Source organism: Pseudorca crassidens, chromosome 16, assembly GCF_039906515.1.
Source record: "Pseudorca crassidens isolate mPseCra1 chromosome 16, mPseCra1.hap1, whole genome shotgun sequence".
Lineage (NCBI taxonomy): Eukaryota > Metazoa > Chordata > Mammalia > Artiodactyla > Delphinidae > Pseudorca > Pseudorca crassidens.
Genome location: NC_090311.1, coordinates 14030312 through 14050558, shown reverse-complemented (window position 1 = coordinate 14050558; position 20247 = coordinate 14030312). Strand labels below are relative to the sequence as shown.

The 20247-nt window shown below is 51.5% G+C and overlaps 1 protein-coding gene across 4 annotated transcripts in view; it reads right to left on the bottom strand.

Moving 5' to 3' along the window:
• The window catches only part of HSPA12A (heat shock protein family A (Hsp70) member 12A), a 159609-nt gene that overhangs the window by 55354 nt on the left and 84008 nt on the right, over positions 1–20247 (bottom strand). Inside the window, exon 1 of one of the 4 annotated variants that reach the window (XM_067709282.1) lies at positions 13048–13238. The exons of 2 other annotated variants lie outside the window; for them this stretch is intronic. In XM_067709282.1, coding sequence (XP_067565383.1) covers positions 13048–13090 — 43 coding nt within the window. In that variant the 5' untranslated portion in view covers positions 13091–13238. Of the gene's footprint in view, positions 1–13047; positions 13239–20247 lie in introns of those variants that run through there. One more of the 4 variants, XM_067709284.1, reaches the window with a different exon arrangement.

Below are 20247 nucleotides of genomic sequence, written 5' to 3'. Positions count from 1 at the left end.
TCTGTCTCTTTCCTTCCCTTTCCTCCCCTCTGTTGCTTCCTCTCCCTATCGCTCCATACCTGCATGCACACACGTACTCACGTGTGCACACGTACACACACGCGCGCACACATACAATCCCAGCAGCCTGTCCTGAGACGGGTCTGGAAGGACCCAGTGAGCCCAACAGAATCAGGTCTTCGCTGGGTCTTTGGCACCACTGCTCACCACTCCCCTTCGGACTAGACAATCCCCTTTCTTCCAAGTCCCCTCCAGGGCCCAAGCTGGGTGCTGCCACCCCAATGTCCCTATCCTCAGCCTCCCCCATCCTCAGTATCGCAACCCAGACAAGCAGTCTTCGCTTGCCTTGAGGGACAGCAGGACCCTACTCGGCCACTAGGTCACTGTGTGTTCTTCAGGTGACTGCCACATTCTAGGATTCTGTTTCTTTATCAGGAAAATGAAGAGGTTGGCTCATAGGTGCTGAAAGCCCAATTGGACCTTCCAGCTTTAACCATTTCTCACTCTGATCATCAAAGTCACACCAAGTGCTGATGGCTGATAAAGACTCAGATCTGCACAGCAACTCTGCCCCCAGATCTCCACCAATTCTGGTTCCATGATGCCTCAATGTACCAAGCAATAAAATCCCCTCTATGTGGGCCTAATAAAGTGTCATAAAGTTTTTATTTTGCCAAGGACAGACATTAAAACTGTCTTATTAAACCTATTATCTGCTATTTTATTCAATTCATAAAAGAACGGAAAATAGGACTGCACTAGTTATCTACTGCTATTAAGAAAAAAACTGGGCTTCCCTGGTGGCGCAGCGGTTGAGGGTCCGCCTGCCGATGCAGAGGACACGGGTTCGTGCCCCGGTCCGGGAAGATCCCACATGCCACAGAGCGGCTGGGCCCATGAGCCATGGCTGCTGAGCCTGCGCGTCTGGAGCCTGTGCTCCGCAACGGGAGAGGCCACAACAGTGAGAGGCCCGCGTACCGCAAAAAAAAAAAAAAAGAAAGAAAAAAACTGTCTCCTACAGGTAGTTATGGTGCTAGTAACCCGAATAAGTCATTTGCAGGAGATGGTTCCTAGGTGAGGGCTGTACATACAGGTATTTCCCTGAAAATCTTCACATTCAGCAAAATCCTATTAAAAATAACAGGATTCATGGGGAAAATAGGGTTGTTGCATATCAGTCAACACCTACAGAACCCTGCACCTGAGCCTTTCCAAAACCAGTAATGGCTTGAGTGATATCCTGGTCCAGCGGCTACCGGGCCCTGGACCCAAGACCACACCATGAATAAGTCACTGGCTCCTGTTCCTCCTTTGAGATGAAGGACCTCAGGGGCACTCACTTCCTACAGAGACCGATCTCATCAAAATGAAAAGCCCCATCCAGAATGTCACCTGCACCACTGCTTTCTTACCGGGGCAACGCCTTCCAGCTCCTTCAGCTGCCCTCTGAGCTTTCCCATACAGCTTAAGGGGATGGAAAGATAAAACATGGCCACAACTGGCACTAAAGGAAGGTGAATCTACCCATTTCCCGTTTTCTTCTTAATTCTTATTGATCTTTAATCATGAGAAAGCCCATCCTGATCTACCAAAACATAAGCACACAGGGAATATTTGCCACTGAGCCAACACAGCTTCCACGTACACCCACATCGGTCCCCCATTCGTCAATCATGGAAACGCATGTTGTAACAAACAAACAAATAATTTCAGATGTAAGATAATGGGAAGTGGCTTTGAAGAAAATTCAACTGTGAGTAACATCTCACAGTTTACAAAGGGCTGATTTCTGGACAACTGGCGTGCACTCACAGAACGTCTTAAAAAGTAAGAAAATCCAGCCTACAAGTTGTTTGAAAACGTACGACAAGTTTTTAAGGTTTGTACTTGTATCATGTGAGTCAAGCTGACTCAGATTAAAAATAGCCCCGAATTTTTTGCAGCACCTCCCATAAAGAGGTGGAGTCTATTGCTCCACCCCTTGCCTCTGGCCGGCCTGGTGAATTGCTTCGAGGAGGAGAATGACTTCTCAGGAAGGTCTCAAGGCCTTGCAGCCTCCCCCCTCCTCCTCTTGCTGCCCTGAGACCACCACGTGCAGGAGCCCGAGCTAGCCTCCTTGAGGATGAAAGACCACATGGAGAAAGAACCCAGCTGCCAGCCAGCACCAACCCCCAGGCCCATGAGTGAGGCTATCTGGGCTCTCCAGCCCAGCTGAGTCATCAGACGTCTTCAGTCACATTAGTGACCCCAGGCAAAGTCAGTGAAAGACCTACCCAGTAGAGACCTGCCAATAGGATGAGGAGCAAATACAATGGCTATTGTTTTAAACCATTAAATCCTGGGATAGTTTCTCACATAGCAGAAGCAGATACAATGTGATATTTTGTAGACAGTTCACTAATTCTTTATTAATTTAATAGTTTCCCCCACTTGGGAGCCAATAAACCTTTGCTTCAGGTCTCAATGATTCCATAGGCCCCTAAGAAGGATCTAATCCAGCCCCAAAAGTGGCAGTGTCTCCAAAGACCCTACCAGGATTGATTAAAAGCCAAGGGCTGACCAACAGCCCAAACTCTAGGAAGGCATCATGCAGCAGGTTCGAGAGGAACCCGACAGATGTAAAACACAGAGGAGAACAGTTCCCAACATTCACACTGCTCCTGGGGGAGGCGGAAGCCTCTGTAACCAACGCACCTAAATCTTTCTGACTGTGGTAGGCTGAAAAACGCGCCGCCCACCCCAAATGTGCCTGTGTTCTAACCCCTGGAACCCATGAGTATATGAAAAAAGGATTTTGCAGATGTGATTGAATTAAGGATCTTGAAAGAGGGAGATTATCCTGGATTATCCGGGTGGGCCTAATAAGAGATCCTTATACAAGGGTCCTTAAAAGAGGAGGTAGGAGGGGCAGAGTCAGGGGAAGATGTGACAATGGAAGCAGAGATTGGAGTGATGCACTTTGAAGATGGAAGAAGGGGCCGAGAGCCGAGGAATGCAGGTGACCTCTAGAGGCTGGAAAATGCGAGGAGGCGGGTTCTCCCCTAGAGCCTCCAGAAGGAACACAGCTCTGCCAGCACCTTGACTTTAGACCGATGAGACCCAGTTTGGAATTACTTCCAACCTCCAAACTGTAAGATAATACAGTTGTGTTGTTTTATGCCACTGAGTTTGCGATCATTTTTACAACAGCAGTAGGAAACTAATACACTGGAGAATTCCTCCTGACTACAAGAACGTTAACTTGGAACTTTTATCCGTATAACAAAAACAGCTAATAATAACAGCCAACGTTAATTTAGTGTCTACTTTGTGGCTCTGTTCTAAGTGCTTTTCTTGTACAAACTCATTTAATCCTCACAAAAACCATATGAAGAAGACTATTACAATCCATATTTTACAGATGAGAAAACTGAGTCTTTAAGAGGTTAAGTAACTCGCTAGGGCCACAGAACAGGTAAACGACACAGCCCACAGCTGAGCCCAGGCAGTCTGACTCCAGACCCCACATTTAACCATTACATCTCCCAAATCAAACCAACAATGATAATAATCAATTACAGCCATTTACTGAGCCCCGTCTAGGTAGCAGGCTCATGCCCAGCCCTGGACATACTGTCTCTCACTTAATAGTCACAACACCCCAGTGAAGCAGGATTATTTTTCATCCTTATTTACAGCAGAAGAAACTGAGGCACAGCAATGTTACACCCAGATGTTAAACACATCTGAACCTAGAAGCGTCAGAAGCAAAAGCTCGAGTTTAACCACACACCCTCCTGCCTCCTTCATCCCACTTGAGGCCCAGATGGCTGAGAAGAGGACAGAGATAAGTAGCACGACCACATAATTTATCTTCCAAATTGAGATACTGAGAAAGTGAACGGAGTCACTATTAATGCTTTCACTGGGGCAAGAGGCATAGAGCAGAACTGTCCCGGCAAACCCAGACACATGGCCACCCTAAAGATAAGTGGACTAAAATCAAGGTGCATACTCTGCAGGTCACGGTTCCCCAGAAGGGGCGCTGTGGAGCAGCTGTTGGCCCCTCCTGACATCTACAGCTGCCAGGTCACCGTCAAGGCTGGAAAAGGAGGGTGGTCCTGGCAGAGCTCAGAGCAGAATCTGCAAAGCTCCAGATCTGGGGTGTTATCACGGCGGGCCAAGTCTTTCCGATGGTGGTCTGGAAGTCCACTGAGGGCAGAGGTTGGGCAGCCCTGGATAGAGCTCAGGTATGCAAAGAGACCTTGAACCCCACTGGTGCCCAAGTCAGAAATCCATCGTGGAGCTCAGAGGCTCGGCAAAGGGCTAAGTGAGAGCCAAGCAGGGTCAGCATCCTGAGACACCAGCTCTCCTCTAAAGACCTGGGTCTGAACAAGACAAGGTTGCCCACTCTCACCACTATTATTCAACATAGTTTTGGAAGTTTTAGCCACAGCAATCAGAGAAGAAAAAGAAATAAGAGGAATCCAAATCAGAAAAGAAGAAGTAAAACTGTCACTGTTTGCAGATGACATGATACTATATAGAGAGAATCCTAAAGATGCTACCAGAAAACTACTAGAGCTAATCAATGAATTTGGTAAAGTAGCAGGATACAAAATCAATGCACAGAAATCTCTTGCATTCCTATACACTAATGATGAAAAATCTGAAAGAGAAATTAAGGAAACACTCCCATCTACCACTGCAACAAAAAGAATAAAATACCTAGGAATAAACCTACCTAAGGAGACAAAGACCTGTATGCAGAAAACTGTAAGACACTGATGAAAGAAATTAAAGATGATACAAACAGATGGAGAGATATACCATGTTCTTGGATTGAAAGAATCAACAATGTGAAAATGACTGTACTACCCAAAGCAATCTACAGATTCAATGCAATCCCTATCAAACTACCAATGGCATTTTTCACAGAACTACAACAAAAAATTTCACAATTTGTATGGACACACAAAAGACCCCGAATAGCCAAAGCAATATTGAGAAAGAAAAACGGAGCTGGAGGAAGCAGGCTCCCGTACTTCAGACTATACTACAAAGCTACAGTAATCAAGACAGTATGGTACTGGCACAAAAACAGAACTATAGATCAATGGAACAGGATAGAAAGCCCAGAGATAAATTCACACACATATGGTCACCTTATCTTTGATAAAGGAGGCAAGAATATACAATGAAGACAGCCTCTTCAATAAGTGGTGCTGGGAAAACTGGACAGCTACATGTAAAAGAATGAAATTAGAACACTTCCTAACACCATACACAAAAATAAACTCAAAATGGAATAAAGACCTAAATGTAAGGCCAGATACTACAAAACTCTTAGAGGAAAACACAGGCAGAACACTGTATGACATAAATCACAGCAAGATCCTTTTTGACCCACCTCCTAGAGAAATGGAAAGAAAAACAAAAATAAACAAATAGAACCTAATGAAACTTAAAAGCTTTTGCACAGCAAAGGAAAGCATAAAGAAGACAAAAAGACAACCCTCAGAATGGGAGAAAATATTTGCAAATGAAGCAACTGACAGAGGATTAATCTCCAAAATATACAAGCAGCTCATGCAGCTCAATATCAAAAAACAAACAACCCAATCCAAAAATGGGCAGAAGAGACCTAAGTAGACATTTCTCCAAAGAAGATATACAGATTGCCAACAAACACATGAAAGGATGCTCAACATCACTAATCATTAGAGAAATGCAAATCAAAACTACCATGACGTATCACCTCGCACCAGTCAGAATGGTCATCATCAAAAAATCTACAAACAATAAATCCTGGAGAGGGTTTGGAGAAAAGGGAACCCTCCTGCACTGTTGGTGGGAATGTAAATTGGTACAGCCACTATGGAGAACAGTATGGAGAGTCCTTAAAAAACTAGAAATAGAACTACCATATGACCCAGCAAGCCCACTACTGGCCATATACCCTGAGAAAACCATAATTCAAAAAGAGTCATGTACCACAATGTTCATGGCAGCTCTATTTACAATAGCTAGGACATGGAAGCAACCTAAGTGTCCATCAACAGATGAATGGATAAAGAAGATGTGGCATATATATACAATGGAATATTACTCAGCCATAAAAAGAAATGAAATTGAGTTATTTGTAGTGAGGTGGATGGACCTAGAGACTGTCATACAGAGTGAAGTAAGTCAGAAAGAGAAAAACAAATACCGTATGCTAACACATATATATGGAATGTAAAAAAAAAATGGTTCTGAAGAACCTAAGGGCAGGACAGGAATAAAGATGCAGACATACAGAGTGGACTTGAGGACACAGGGAGGGGGAAGGGTAAGCTGGGACGAAGTGAGAGAGTGGCATGGACATATACACACTACCAAATGTAAACTAGATAGCTAGTGGGAAGCAGCTGCATAGCACAGGGAGATCCGCTCGGTGCTTTGTGTCCACCTAGAGGGGTGGGATAGGGAGGGTGGGAGGGAGAAGCAAGAGGGAAGAGATATGGGGATATATGTTTACGTATAGCTGATTCACTTTGTTATACAGCAGAAACTAACACACCATCGTAAAGCAATTATACTCCAATAAAGATGTTAAATAAATTAATTAATTAAATAAAGACCTGGGCCTGCTGGACAAGAACCCGGGCGCCTGAGGCTCAGGTTGTGTCTGCCCCTTCCCAGCAGTGGGATCTCGTCCAGCCCTTCTTTCCTCTGAGCCTCCTGGACGAAATGCAGCCTCTGAAAACTGCCCTATCTCCATCCACAGGATTCATAATAATAAACAATAATAGTGGACAACAGCAAGTACTCACCATGAGCCAGGAAGTGTACTCAGCACTTAGCAGGGGTTATGGGAGTAAATAAAATCCACTCTGGGATGGGTGCATAGGCTATTCCCACTTTACAGATGAGGAAACTGAGGTGGGGGGGAGTAAGTAAATTGCCCAGAATCCCATTGCTGATAAGTAGTGAAGCTAGGATTGGAATCCAAGCTGAGTGCCCCTGTAAAATCCTATTGGAACATTCTCTCTTCCCCACCTGGCCAACCCAGAGCGGCGCACTCTAGTTAGTGCAGGGATCCCCAGAGGGAGGGTCCCATTCCCCTGGTGGACCAGGGACCAGGCAGTCACGTTTCACACTAATTCTCGACCAATTATAAGACTCATTGATAGGCTTTGCAAATATATCCCCAGGCCCCATTTCCCTGATGGGTCTAATTCCAGAAAATCTGGGAATGAGAATTTTAATGACCTCCCCCCAGGTGATTCCTAAAGCTTTTCCCTTCCTGTTCAAGACCCTCTTGAGCCTGATTCCATGAAAGAGTCTGCTGCTCCCATGTCCTTGACCTCCTCTAAAACGCTCTGGTCTCCCTCTGGACCCAGAGCGCAGCCTCAGCAGAAAACCTTCTGCAGGCAGCAGGATCTGTCTAAAGTACTAACTTCATGTGGGTTCCATGCATTTGGGCTATGGTTACCTTCTGTTTGTGGAAATGATACAGGTTTTCTATTTATGGAAGTGATATAAATAAGACTCTTAAAATAAGTGCATTAAAGAAAAACAGTAGGTCAATTTTTTAAATAATACATTATAGTTTGGGTGGTCGGTACAAAAAAGGGGAACCTCAAGTAGCTAAAGACAGACGGAGAAGCAGTTCCCTGAGGATAAGAGGTGCCTGAGGAGGCTTTCCTGACAGCCCTGAGCTCTGTGCTAGCACCAGCCCCAAGAGCTAGGTCACCGGGGGGATGCATTTAATTCCACTCAGCCTCAGTTTCCCCCTGTGTAAAATCAGCCACTTCGTGGAGTACTTGTGAAGATTTAATGAGATGAGACAGGTGAAGTATTTAACACAGGGCTGCTGCTTAAGACTCCCCGGTGACTCAGACAGTCCAGCACCAGGGAGTGGACCGTGTCCGCTCCCTCCCCTCCACTCCCACGTGCTAAGGTCCCAAGTCTGAAATGCAGACATGTGAAAACTCAGTGATTCTCAAACTTGGCCACTCTCCCAAAGAGGTCCTGATATAATAGTTCTGGGATGAGGCCTGGGCACCAGGAATTTTAAAACACTCTCCAAATGCTTCTAACAGGCAGCCAGGATTAAGAACCACTGTGGTAACTAACCCCAGGGAATGTCCAGTGGCCAAAAAGGGTGGCTCCTAGGGCTTCCCTGGTGGTGCAGTGGTTGAGAGTCCGCCTGCCGATGCAGGGGACACGGGTTCGTGCCCCGGTCCGGGAAGATCCCACGTGCCGCGGAGCGGCTGGGCCCGTGAGCCATGGCCGCTGAGCCTGCGCGTCCGGAGCCTGTGCTCCGCAACGGCAGAGGCCACAACAGTGAGAGGCCCGCGTACCGCAAAAAAACAAAAACAACAACAAAAAAAGTGTGGCTCCTGACACCATCCACTCCAGGACCATTTCTGGATGACAGCTGCCCTCATTCTTGCTTCCCACCAGTGGACTCTGCAAAGATGGGGAAAGGTGTTCAAAAGCATTCAAAACAGTTTCCTGCCCATCCGTTATCTTCACTGTTCCCACAACAGACCCAGCAGGCATCATGCACCCCTTTCACAGACCAGGCAAGGAAACCTTAGGTGGAGCTGACCCGCAGTCTTTGGGCTCCAAAGCCACTTTGCTCCTCCAGCCCTCCGCACCTCTAGTGCACATCTGGACCAAGAGCAGGACTGGGAGTCATTTGCAATAAACATAACACAGCAGGGATTTGCAGAGCCCGCTGCGGGGGCCCGGGTGGGAGGCGATCGCTCCCTGCCACATGCTGCTTATTCATTAAACCGCTGGTTCCTCCCTGCCATTCTAATTATGCGCAGCGATAATAAAGAAGCTTTCTCTCTCACCAAAGAGGCTTATTTATGCGAAGAGAGCACTTCACCCCCACAAGATTGAGTCGTCACTCAAAGCCTTGTTGGAATCAAAGTCGCATCTCTTCAGCGATTGACTGAACCCCACCCACCTCCCCCTCCAGCTTCCGCCCACTCCTGAGCATCAGCGTTTCTAGAAGCGCCACTTCCCTGTGGAGTGGGCAGGATGTGGATGCCATTCCCCACTGCTGTACTCCCTCACAGTTTGCTGACTGAGATTCACTCAACACACAGTAGGACAATTATTGAGCACCTACTATGTGCCTCCCTAAAAGTATGGAAATGCAAGACACAGTCCCTGCCCCTGCTGGGAGAAAAGTGAGTGAGAGAAAGAGCACGATCTTTTAAGCTCCATGACCAATTCATACCCCATCTCCAGCATTCATTGGCTGGGTGAAGAGATTCATTGGCTGGGAAAAGTTACAAAATTTCTCAAAGGCCTCAACTGCCGCATCAGCAAAATGGGGTAATAATAACACCAACCTCATGGGGCTGTTGGGGGAGTCAGTGGGATATTCCCATAGGAAACTGGAATGAACGCTAGTTGGGATTAGCCATGGTTAGCACCAAAGGCTTTGCCCCACACAGGCAGGATCTCATCCAGATGGAGGAGTCCAGGAAGGCTTCCTGAGAAGTGATACCTGAGCTGAGTTTTGAAGGATGAGCAGGAGTTTGCTAGAGAAAGTGAGGATGTTCCAGACAGGGGGAACTGCATGAGGGCCACAGAAGATGACAGGGCTCTGGGAAACGAAGGAGATGGAAAACGCAGGAGACACGCACAGGGGTGCATCACGGTGACAGGGGACAGAGCTGCAAGGCAGGTGTGGACATGCAAGTGGATCCCATGGCCACCGCCCTAACTAGCGATACCCAGAGCATCACTTCGACTTTTTCCTGGCTCCTTTGGGAGCCACAACCAGTACCCTTCCACGCCCATCCGGAGTTCAGTGGCCACAGGAAAGTGGGGCAGCCACGCTCTATTAGTCATGCACTCATTCATGCAGATGCTCAGCACAACTCCCGGAGGGCCCAGCACATGCTGCGAGACCACCTCCTAACCCTCACTCAGCCCGTTTCCAGATGTGCCACGCTGGCCTGGCAGCTTTCTCCTCAGTGAAATAGGGGTGAAAGTGCCCCTTCCTAGAGTCATTCATCCAATAACAAATGTGACCAGGGCTAAGTGAGATAATTCAGTATTCTCAGATTTCAATACAAACTAAGTCCTCAATAAACGTCACAATTTAAAATGTTTATTTTTTATTACAATTATCTGCCAGGATGGTAAGAATCCCATCTCCAAAGCCCAAAGCACTGCTTCTGGAGGTACCCCCAACCCAGGCAAAACCCCTGCCTGCTGTGCCTCTCCTTACCCTCCCCCAACCCTGGAGCAAATGACCTGGTTTCCACTGCCCACACCTAGCCCTGACTCGGTCACCACAGGAGCTAGTCCAGCCTGAACCACGCCAGCCCCCCAGTTGACCTCATCCTTCTAGGGCTCCACATGTCAACCAACTCAGGTGTTGGTGGGGGCAAGCCTGAGGGTCATCTCAGCCTTTTTGGTCCAAAGCTCCAGGGGTTAAAGGGTGGACCTTCTGATTTTATAAAGTAACTAATTTAAATGTTCTATTAATGAAATTTGCAAACACATACAAAGCAAATGGAACAGTAATGAACCGTCAGGTACCCGCCACCCAGCTTCAGTGACCACCAACCTGCCATTCTTGTTTCACAGGCACGTCCCCCTCTTGATTTACTGGGAGAAGTTTTATAGCTTTGTGGCCATCCCTTCTAGCATACCCCACCCCCCGGGGTGCCCACTGCTCACAAGTCCCATCACATTTTGATGCCTCTGGCACCGAGAGAATCCTTGAAATAATCCCCTGAAGAACAATCATTTTTATGTCCCTAACAGAATGGTAATCACTGGCCCACGGGGCTGTGCAGGATGGTGGTGAAGGGCTGGAGCCCTGGAATCAGGACAGCCTGCTCTGTGTCCCAAGTCCATGTGCCTAGGTCCAAATCAATACTCACTAGATATGTGACCTTGGATAGGTCATTCAACCTATGTTTAGATTTCCTACCCAGTAAAGGGGCAATGCTGGTACCAGGTTTCTTGTGTGGCTTTAAAAAATAAAATAATGCATGTTCATTGCCCAGCACAGAATATGCAATGAGGAAACCTTAGAAATAGATGTGTTAGATGGTGGGTGAGCAGGCTCAGCTCCTATGAGATACTATTAATATCTCTCATTTTATAGATGAAGGGATGGAGGCCAGAGAGAAGCAGTGAGCTGCCAGGGACAGCCTGCTCTGTGTCCCAAGTCCATGTGCCTGGAATTGTCACAGCATGCCTGGAACCACAGATCACTGGAAGTGAAGAAACACTCTAGAATAGATGCAGGCAGCAGTGGCAGGTAGCCCAGCACACCCCGCATGTCTCCCCATTCTGGATGGGGAGCTCTCTCAGCCTGAGAAGAGACAACTACACAGTGCCCCTGTGAGTGTGTGCAGGGTAGGGGTGCTGAATTCCATTTTTCTAGACAAAGCGGGGGAGGAGGCTGGTACACATCGTTGCTCACTCTTCTGATTTGACAAATCCTATGGCCAACCTTGCACTGGATATAGCCACCCACTGTTCTAACATAAGAGGCAAGAAACTGCTTCACTAACTTAAGCTTTAGCAATCCTTAGCAGTTCTGATGTTCCTCCCTATCATCCTACTTTTTTTTTTTTTCCAATTTAAAGGGTGGGGAAAAGATAAATCAATCCAGTTGCTGAGTGATGTTCAGACAAAGACAGCCTCCAGCCCACTGCCCGTGTTTGCCAGCTGAGGAAGGGCAGGAGAGGGGGGCAGATTCGAGATGCTGTATTTAGGCCCCGCCTGGACTCTCCACGTCCCTTCCAGGAATGAGCCTTGTCAGGATCTCCCCCTCCCCCCAGCACTCCCCCACCACTGCAGTGCTGTGTCGGGAGGCACCTCCCAGATCCGCAGGAACAATGGGCTGGGGAGGGGGCAGGTGCGACTCTGAGCTCATCAGAGGGCGAGGGGACGCGGCCACAGACAGCAAGACTGTGAGTACACTTCTCGTGGTGGTTGTGCTGCCACCTGAATCAGTTTCCCCATCTCCAGTGGGGTCCCCGCACAGCCGAGCGCTCCTTTCCTGGACGAATTTCCCTTACGCCCTAGGCATTTAATTTCGTCCCCGCTAGGAGGCTTGCCTTGTCGCTCCGGAGGAAGCCCCCGGGCCACGCTCCCCTCCAGCAGCTGCTACTGCCAAGGCCCTGCAGGTCAGGGACGCGCGGCATCCTTCGTGCGCCCAACTTTCCCCACTTGGGACCCACAATCCTGGCCAGCCTGTCCCCTCTGCTGGCGAAAGCCATGATTTATAGCCCTGGGATCCAAGAGCTGCCCCTCCTCTTTCCCCCACTCCCAGGTCCAGTCTCGCTCCTTACCCTCCCTCCCCCCACTTTCTGAGCCTGAACCACGCTTCCCAAAGAAAGCGGCCCTGGCACATTTGCTAAATGCGAGCGTCTGCCCCCTGCACTGGGCGCCGTCTCCTCCCCCCAAGCCCGGGCAAGAAGGGATAGAGGAGCCCCCGCCGCTTCCCTCCTCCTCAGCCCAGAGAATCCCCGGGGGTGGGCGGGGATGTAGAGTGAGATGCAGTTCGGCCCGGAGCTACAGCCGCCACTCCGGGTGCATCTGTCCGGGTGAGAGAACAGGTCCAAATCTCTGACTCCCCCTGGTGCCCACCCCCGCCTCGCTGAGTCACGAAAATGAGCCGCTGGGGACACCGGGTCACCCCGAGGCCGGCCGTTTAAATGGCCAGCGTGGGCGTCCCCGCATAGCACGCAGGGGACGGACATGGGGGAGGGTCCTCACCCAGACGTGCATTGGGCCCCCGCCGCAGGCGACATCCCGCGGCGGGGACAGTGGGATGTCCGGGCGGGGGCTGCGGTCCTCGCCGCAGTGTCCGCACCCCAGCTGGGAGCGGAGCACGTGACCAGCGGGCCACCCTTGGCCCCCTGGACTCCCGGCCCCGCCGCGGTGCTGACCCCGGCCCTGCCTGCTAGGGAAGGATGGAGTGGGGGCGCCTACTTTTCCGTGGCCCGCAAGGGGACTGCGGGGCGCCGAGCGCGCCTCATGCCTTCCTCCGCCCGCCCCGCCGCAGCCGCAGGACCCGCACGCTGCGCTCACCTCGGGGCCCAGTGTCGCTGCCGCCGACCTCCTTGTCCGCCATGGTAGCGCAGCCCCCGCCCGCGAGAGGAGCCTCCGGCGCAGCGCCCGTGGCCGTGCAGGTCCCTGTCCGTGTTCTCCGCGGGCGCTCGGGCCGGGTCTGAGCCGCCGGGTAGCAGGAGCACTGTTCTGACGCGGCCGCCGCCGCAGCTCGGGCTCCTCCCCGTGCTCCTCCAGGGCCCGCCCCGCGCCCCGCCCCGCCCAGCCGGCCCGCTTGGGAAGGAAGGCGCGGCGTCCGGCCCAGCCGGAGAGCCCCGGGTCCTCCCTCCCGGACCCGCCGCGCCTAGCCGGGCCCCTCCTCTCCAGGGCTCACCCCCGAGGCGGCCGCACCCCGGGTGGTGGCGCGGCCCGGGCCCGGGGGCTCGCCAGCCGGCCGGAAGCAGGCGCGCACAGGGCGCTCGGATGGGCGAGCGGCGGGGACTGGATTTCAGGCCCCCTCGGCCCCGCTACGCGCCAGACCTTTGGAACGGCGGGGGCTGAAGCCCTACAGCAAGCACTGCACACGCACCCCACTCTCCAGAGGACGCCCGCTCTAGTTTATTTCTCTCCCCTAGGGTCCCAGAGGAGCGGTCAAGGACCCGCGCAAAGGCGGAACCCGGCGCGGCCAGCGCTCGGGCCGCAGACCGAGGACCTGCGCCGGGGCGGTGCTGTGGGCACCGACGCGGGCGTCCGCCTCCAGGCCGCCTGCCGGACTCCATGGCAACTCGGGACCCGGGAGGCGCTTGCTGCGGAGGCTGCGTGGAGCCTTCCATATATGGGCTCCCACCCGGGCCCTCCTTACAAGTCTGAGAATAACGACGTTAATAATTCAGGGCTTGGGAGGTCAGTGATTCATTCTCCCTGTCCTCTGGCTCCACCACACACGTGCCATGGGCACCTGTTCGGTCCTGGCCAGGTGGCTTCTGAGTCCGCTGTGCAAAGAGGCAACCAGGGCCGTGATAACATTCTAATGATCACAGTCACTGGATCCTTCCCTTGTGCCTGACACTATGCTAAGAGCTTAAGAGCCTTATCTCACTTTCTCCGAATAACTCTTAGAGTTGGGGACCAGAGGCCCCCATTTTGCAGATAAGAAAACTGAGGTTTGAGGGTGTTAAGTGACGATTCCAAGAACACACACAGCAAGTAAGTGCCCAGGCTGGAATCCCCACCTAGGTCAAAACCACCAGCTTTCCCTCTGCCTTGAGATGGGCCACAACTCCAAAAGGGCATTTAGGGGAGGTGTAATCGTGCAGCCCGTTTATGGAAGAGGGGATGGGCAGAGGGCTACAGGGAGAGCCCAGAGACTGGGGTCTGCTCAGAGGGTAATGGTCTGGGTGATGAGTTAAAAGGATGAACTTGCTGTCTATCTGCCTGCATTAAAAATCCCAAATGTACAGTCTCTGACTGTGTGTGAGACCACGGGCAAGTTATTTAACCTCTCCGAGCCTTAATATTTTCATCTGTGAAATGGGTACGACAGGAGAACCCACTTCCTAAGACTGAAGAGGACTAGATGAGATGATGCGTGTAATATGTTTCACTTGGGGTCTGGCGCGTGATATGCAGTCCAACAAGTATTAGATATTATTAAGTCATAAGCTTTTTAAAAAGTGGACAATGGCCAGTTGGGTGGGGCAGTGGGCAGTAGGGGCATATGGAAGGGGGGCTTCCAGAGTAGAGAACAGTGTCTTCCTACAGAGCGCCCTCTCCTTACCAAGGTGGCTTGCTTGCTCAGAGGCAGACCCAGGAGATGGTCTGGAGGCCAAGAGCATGTAGCACCCAAACACAGGCAAGAGGAAGGGCTGAGGCAGCGGTCCAGGTGACAACCTGGATGAGCAGGCTCAGGATGAAGAGTAGAAGGGCCGCCACTGGCCCCGCGTCAACCCGAGAGCTGCCTTCCCGGTTCAGCTCATATGTCTCCATTGCGTGAAGATGGCCGGGCTGAGGCTCCCTGGAGTGGAATATGGGAGGGCAGGGACAGTCACCAGCACTCTCTCCACTGAGCATCAGTGTCACATGGACACATGCCTAGGCAGTGATGCCAGAAAGAGCTTTCTGTTAAACATGGTTCTGATTGAGTCTCTCTTGTGCTCAAAACCATGCTGGGCTTCCCTCATCTATGGGAAAAAGCCCTGACTCTTTCAGAGAGACATGCAACACGTTTCACAATACTAGTGAGCCCACCCTTCCTCTTCTGTAGTCTCTTTCCCAAGAAGCCTTTCCTCCACCAGCCTTCCTCGCCCATGGTCACAAGCTGCCTCTATCTCCACGTTTGGCACCCCCTTCACTTCCCTCCTCCACCTGCCCACATCCAGACATCCTTCAAGGGCCCAGTCCAAAGCCATCAGCCCAAGGACACCTAGGACACTGCCCCGCACCCCCAGGCTCCCACGGTATTCTGCATACTCACACACCTCTCTTTTTCTCCTCCCTCTACACTGTCTGCCGCCCAGTACTCAGGAGGCTCCACCGTCTATCTGCAGGGAAGCCCACCTCTACACCCAGGGCTGGACTTTCCTCCAGGGCTCCAGACCTACTGAAGTTCTCCCCAGGGTGCTTCCCAAGCCCTTCCCACTCAACCAAGGCCCGGCTCATCCTCTCCTGCCCTCCCTCCTGGGTGCCTGGTCTCAGTAAAGGCAGCGCCACCCTCCAGTCGCCAAGCCACACACCTGGGCATCAGTTTTCAATGCTCTCTCTGCATCCATCCAAATTTATTCAATCTCCAAGTCAAGTGTTGCCCAGTTGATCTCTCTGTCTTCACGGCCACCTCCTGGTCCAGGCCCCATCAGCTCTCACTGCCTGCGGGTCTGCAGGGTCCCCTCACTGGTCGGACCTCTGGTTCCTGTCCTGCCCCCTCAGTCCATTCTTTGGGAATCCAGTCTGCCCTGCCCACCTCTCCAGCTCCATCTCTCCCCTACGACTTCTTTCAATCCCTCCCGCCCACCCCTGTCTCTCTTATGCTGGGATTTCAAACACCTTAAAATGCATTTGAGGTTTGGACCACTCCTCCCCTCATCCTGCTACCGCCAGCAACCTGGAGAACTCAGCATGGGCCTCCTCAGTCCAGGAAGCCTTCCCTGCACTCCCATTCTGGCCTGGGTGCCCCTCCTCAGTGTCCTTATGGCACCCTGTCCCCACCCATCAGGGTCCTGACCCCCGGTGTCAAGACCTCGGCCTTGGCAGCCTGTCAGAACCAGCAGGAAGCCCACAGCCCTCGCCCTCCTACCACCTGCTGTGGAAAGGCCTTGGGCACCATCTTCCCTCTCCCCTGACCCCCAGCTGTAGTGACAGGAGAGCATGTGAGGCAGATGAGCAATGACATGCAGGCCCTGCCGTGGGCAGAGAGCAGACAGCTCCGATTTTCAGGGAGCATGAAAGGCGAGGCACACCCTGCCTTGGGTTTGCCCTCGTGGCGTTAATAATCATCACAGGAGTTAAGAATCGCCCTGGTGAGCACATGCTCAGCAAGCCAGGTGCTGGGATGGTCTACCCGCACCGTCTCACCGAATTGTCGCAGTAGCCCTTGCTGTTTTACGGGAGAGGACATGGAAGCACACGGAGGTTGAGGCACCTGCTTGGCTTCCTCAGGCTATTAGTAGCAGAGCTGGGATTCAGGGCCAGGCCCATCTCTTGTCACTGGACATCAGGAAGGGCTCCCTCCATCCTCCTTTGATGCCCATGGTCTCTTCCCTAACAGCTGCCACAACCCTTCTGCTGCTACCAGATCCTACGTGAACTGGCCTCCTGACGCCTCTTGACTCTCACTCCTTCAGCTCTCCCCTCCCTCAAGCACAGGTCACCCATCTGAGCCTGCCAAACTGGCCCCACCTCAGGGCCGCTGCTCTCATTGGTCCCAGTCCCCAAGAGCATCACGGGCCTTGCCCCTCCCTCCCAGTGCCTAGGAAGGTACTGGCACCTTCGCAGACCATTCCATCTGAGGCCGCTGCCCCTCCCCACTAGGAGTTAAGCTCCATGAGTATAGGATCTCGGACTCTGGTGCTCACCTCTCTATCCCAGTGACCAGAACAGTACCTGGCACATGGCAGGCACTCAATAAATGCTTGATGGTGGATGGACTGACTCAGTCAGTGAAACCAAAACACAACAGGCTTTGCCCAGCAAGAAGGACCAAGCCCGCCATCGGGACGTTACCATGACTCCGGGGGCTCTCTCAGCCGTTTCAGGGCAAGTCAGGTCCAGATTTGTGGGAGGTCACTCGGCAGCAAGTCTCCTCCAGCTCCCCTCCAAACCTCCTCCCCGCAGTGCTCCCTGTGGGTGTCCCACAGCACCCGCCGTACAATTTCTTCTCCACCCTCGGCCACGGCGGCAGTGAGGATGCCCCGCCCCACCAGTACCAATTTCAGATCTCAGCTGGACACTTGAGTCCCCAAAAGAGGCCCAGGCCAGAACCAAGTCACCACCTTCCAGTCCCCTCATGCTGGTCACTCCAGCCACATGGGTCTGTCCTCAGGTTTCCAAGAGCCCACACCTCCACTGGGAGCCCATTCTCCACTCATCTTGCCAGGTAAACCTCTCGCCTCCCCCAGGTCTCAGCTTAGACGGCACTTCTTCCAGGAAGCCCTCCAAGACAGCATGAGGCCCTCCTCTGTCCTCTGCACCTGACTCCCCAAGCGTCCCTGTCCTAGCACCTATCACAACTCAGGGGTCAATGTTATTATTAACCCACTGTATAGATGACAATACCAAGGCCCACCTAGTTAAGAAGCCGCAGAGCTGACACTAGAACTCTGAGATGAGAACTTGGGTTGTTCTCGGGTTGTTCCAACTTTAGGCTGCCCATCTCCCCCTGTAGCTGCAGCTCCCCAAGGGTAGGTGGGCCACGGCCACATTTGTAGCTCCCAGACTCTGGCATAGTACCTGAACAGACAGTTAAATGTTAAAGGAAAGCAGCCTCCTCAAGCTTCAGGCCCTCACCTTTCTCATCCTCTCCAGGATCCTCTTCACCCAGCAGTCCACAGACACCTCCCGCCAACAGCCTCCCTCTTTGTTCTTTGGTCCAAACAAAGACGTACCCTCCCCCCTCCAATGTCAATTCATGCAAATGGAAGCCCAAGCCCAGAGGCCCACCCAGCTAACTACTCCACCAGGCAGCCAGGATACCCTGTCACCTGCACCCACCGCCCACTGTGAAAAGGGCTCAACACGCTGGACAGGTGGGGAGTGGGTGGCCGAGGGCAGTGGCTGAGTCCTCCAGCCCCAGCTCGGACGAAACTGCAGAACATTTGCTCATGGATCTACCGCTGAGGGCGCTGGTCCTGTGGACTCATCGGGACATGGGACAGGGGAAGTACAACCAGAGGAAGCAGAGTGGAGAAGAGCATGCGTCAGGGGGTCAGCCGGACCAGGGTCCAAATCTGGACTGAGCCCCTCCCCGCCCCCTTCAGGTGACCTGGGGACACACCTCCCTTGGTCTGTTTCTTCATCTATAAAAGGGGTTGATAATCATAGGTAGGATAATTATGGGAGATAATATATGTAAAACACTCAGCACAGGGCCAGGTTATATATGCCACAGTAAATAGGACTTCTTATTGTTTGATTTGTAAATTTGGACCACAGAAATGCCTCCTCCTGTGTATTATGAGCTATAGAATGGATCTAAGCAAAATTTTCTTGGCTGATAAACACACACAGAAGATTCAGGGGTGAGAGGCTTTTTTTTTTTTTAATGTTTATCCCCCCCAAAAATTTTTTTAAGTTTGAGAAACACTGATACTCATCCAAATCTGAGCTTTTATGTAGGAAGTTTCCAGTAAAAGCTGCTTTGGACTTTATGATATGGCACCAGAATTTTGTCTATAAACTAAATATCATAAAAGTGACTCCTTTATAGCAAGACCAAGATTCAGATGAGCTAAGGCAACATAAAAATGTATGGGGAGGGGCTTCCCTGGTGGCGCAGTGGTTGAGAGTCCGCCTGCCGATGCAGGGGACGCAGGTTCGTGTCCCGGTCCGGGAAGATCCCACACGCCGCGGAGCGGCTGGGCCCGTGAGCCATGGCCGCTGAGCCTGCGCGTCCAGAGCCTGTGCTCCGCAGCAGGAGAGACCACAACAGTGAGAGGCCCGCGTACCACAAAAAAAGAAAAAAAAATGTATGGGGAAAGCCTGGGCATGTGTCAGGTCCTTGACCTCTGACTTTTAGTACATTTTAAAAACCCAACCTCAAAGCCGAATCACGGTGTACAGTTTATACATCCTTTTCCCTTGAATTTCCATCCCATCTGGTGTGAATCAGCCTCTCCATTAACATTGCAAAACACACTCCACATATACAACATGGGCTGCTGCCTGACTCTTCCAGTGGAAAAATTCAAGGGCCAGAGAAAATTATTTCTCAAGATATTACAATCACTACAACCTGCAGTGTAAACTCTGGAAATGCCTGCTCAGGTAATGAAGGGTTATGCAAATCTTTTTGATAAATATTTTAAACAGCAGAAGAAACGTCTGTGGTTACTCGCTCAGCAGCATTCTCAGAACTGCTCAAACCCTGGCCCTGTAAGCTCCTGGTTCATAATAAAATGGAACATTCTGGAAGTCACATCTCAAGGGGGACATTGCAAAGTGAAACAAGGCTCAGAGAAGGAAAATTGAAATGATGGTATGGCCAGGGGAGGTTTCACAAGAGCTGCAACGAAAGATAGACTATTACAGCCAAAGGTTTTCGTGTTACAGAGAAAAGCTACTTCTTTCCTCTTCTCTAGCTCATAGCCCAGTGCCCGGCTCACAGTAGGTGCACGATAAGTATTTGTTGAAGAAATGAATGAATGGTGAAATACATCAGTGATGGAGTGGAAACTGGGGCGATGCTAAATCTCTTGTTCAAAGTCGCATGATTGGTGACAGAGCTGGGGCCAGACTCCAGCCCCCTGACTCCCAGCTCAGCTCCACCACAAGCCCACCCCACACGCGCCCCCCTCTGCAAAAGGCCCAGCAGGAGATGGCTCCTTCTGTGACTGACTGGTGATGACTGACTGGGACTCTAGTAGAGGCACTAAGGCCATTTCCAGCTCTGTGAAAATGAGCCCGGTAGATGACGATGTCCATGTCTTGGTGCCTTGACCCCCGGGATCCCTCCTCTCTAGCTTTCTAGAATTCTATAACGGGCACGGAGCACTCTGCATAATGCAAAGATAAATCTGAGCGGATCCAGCCAGG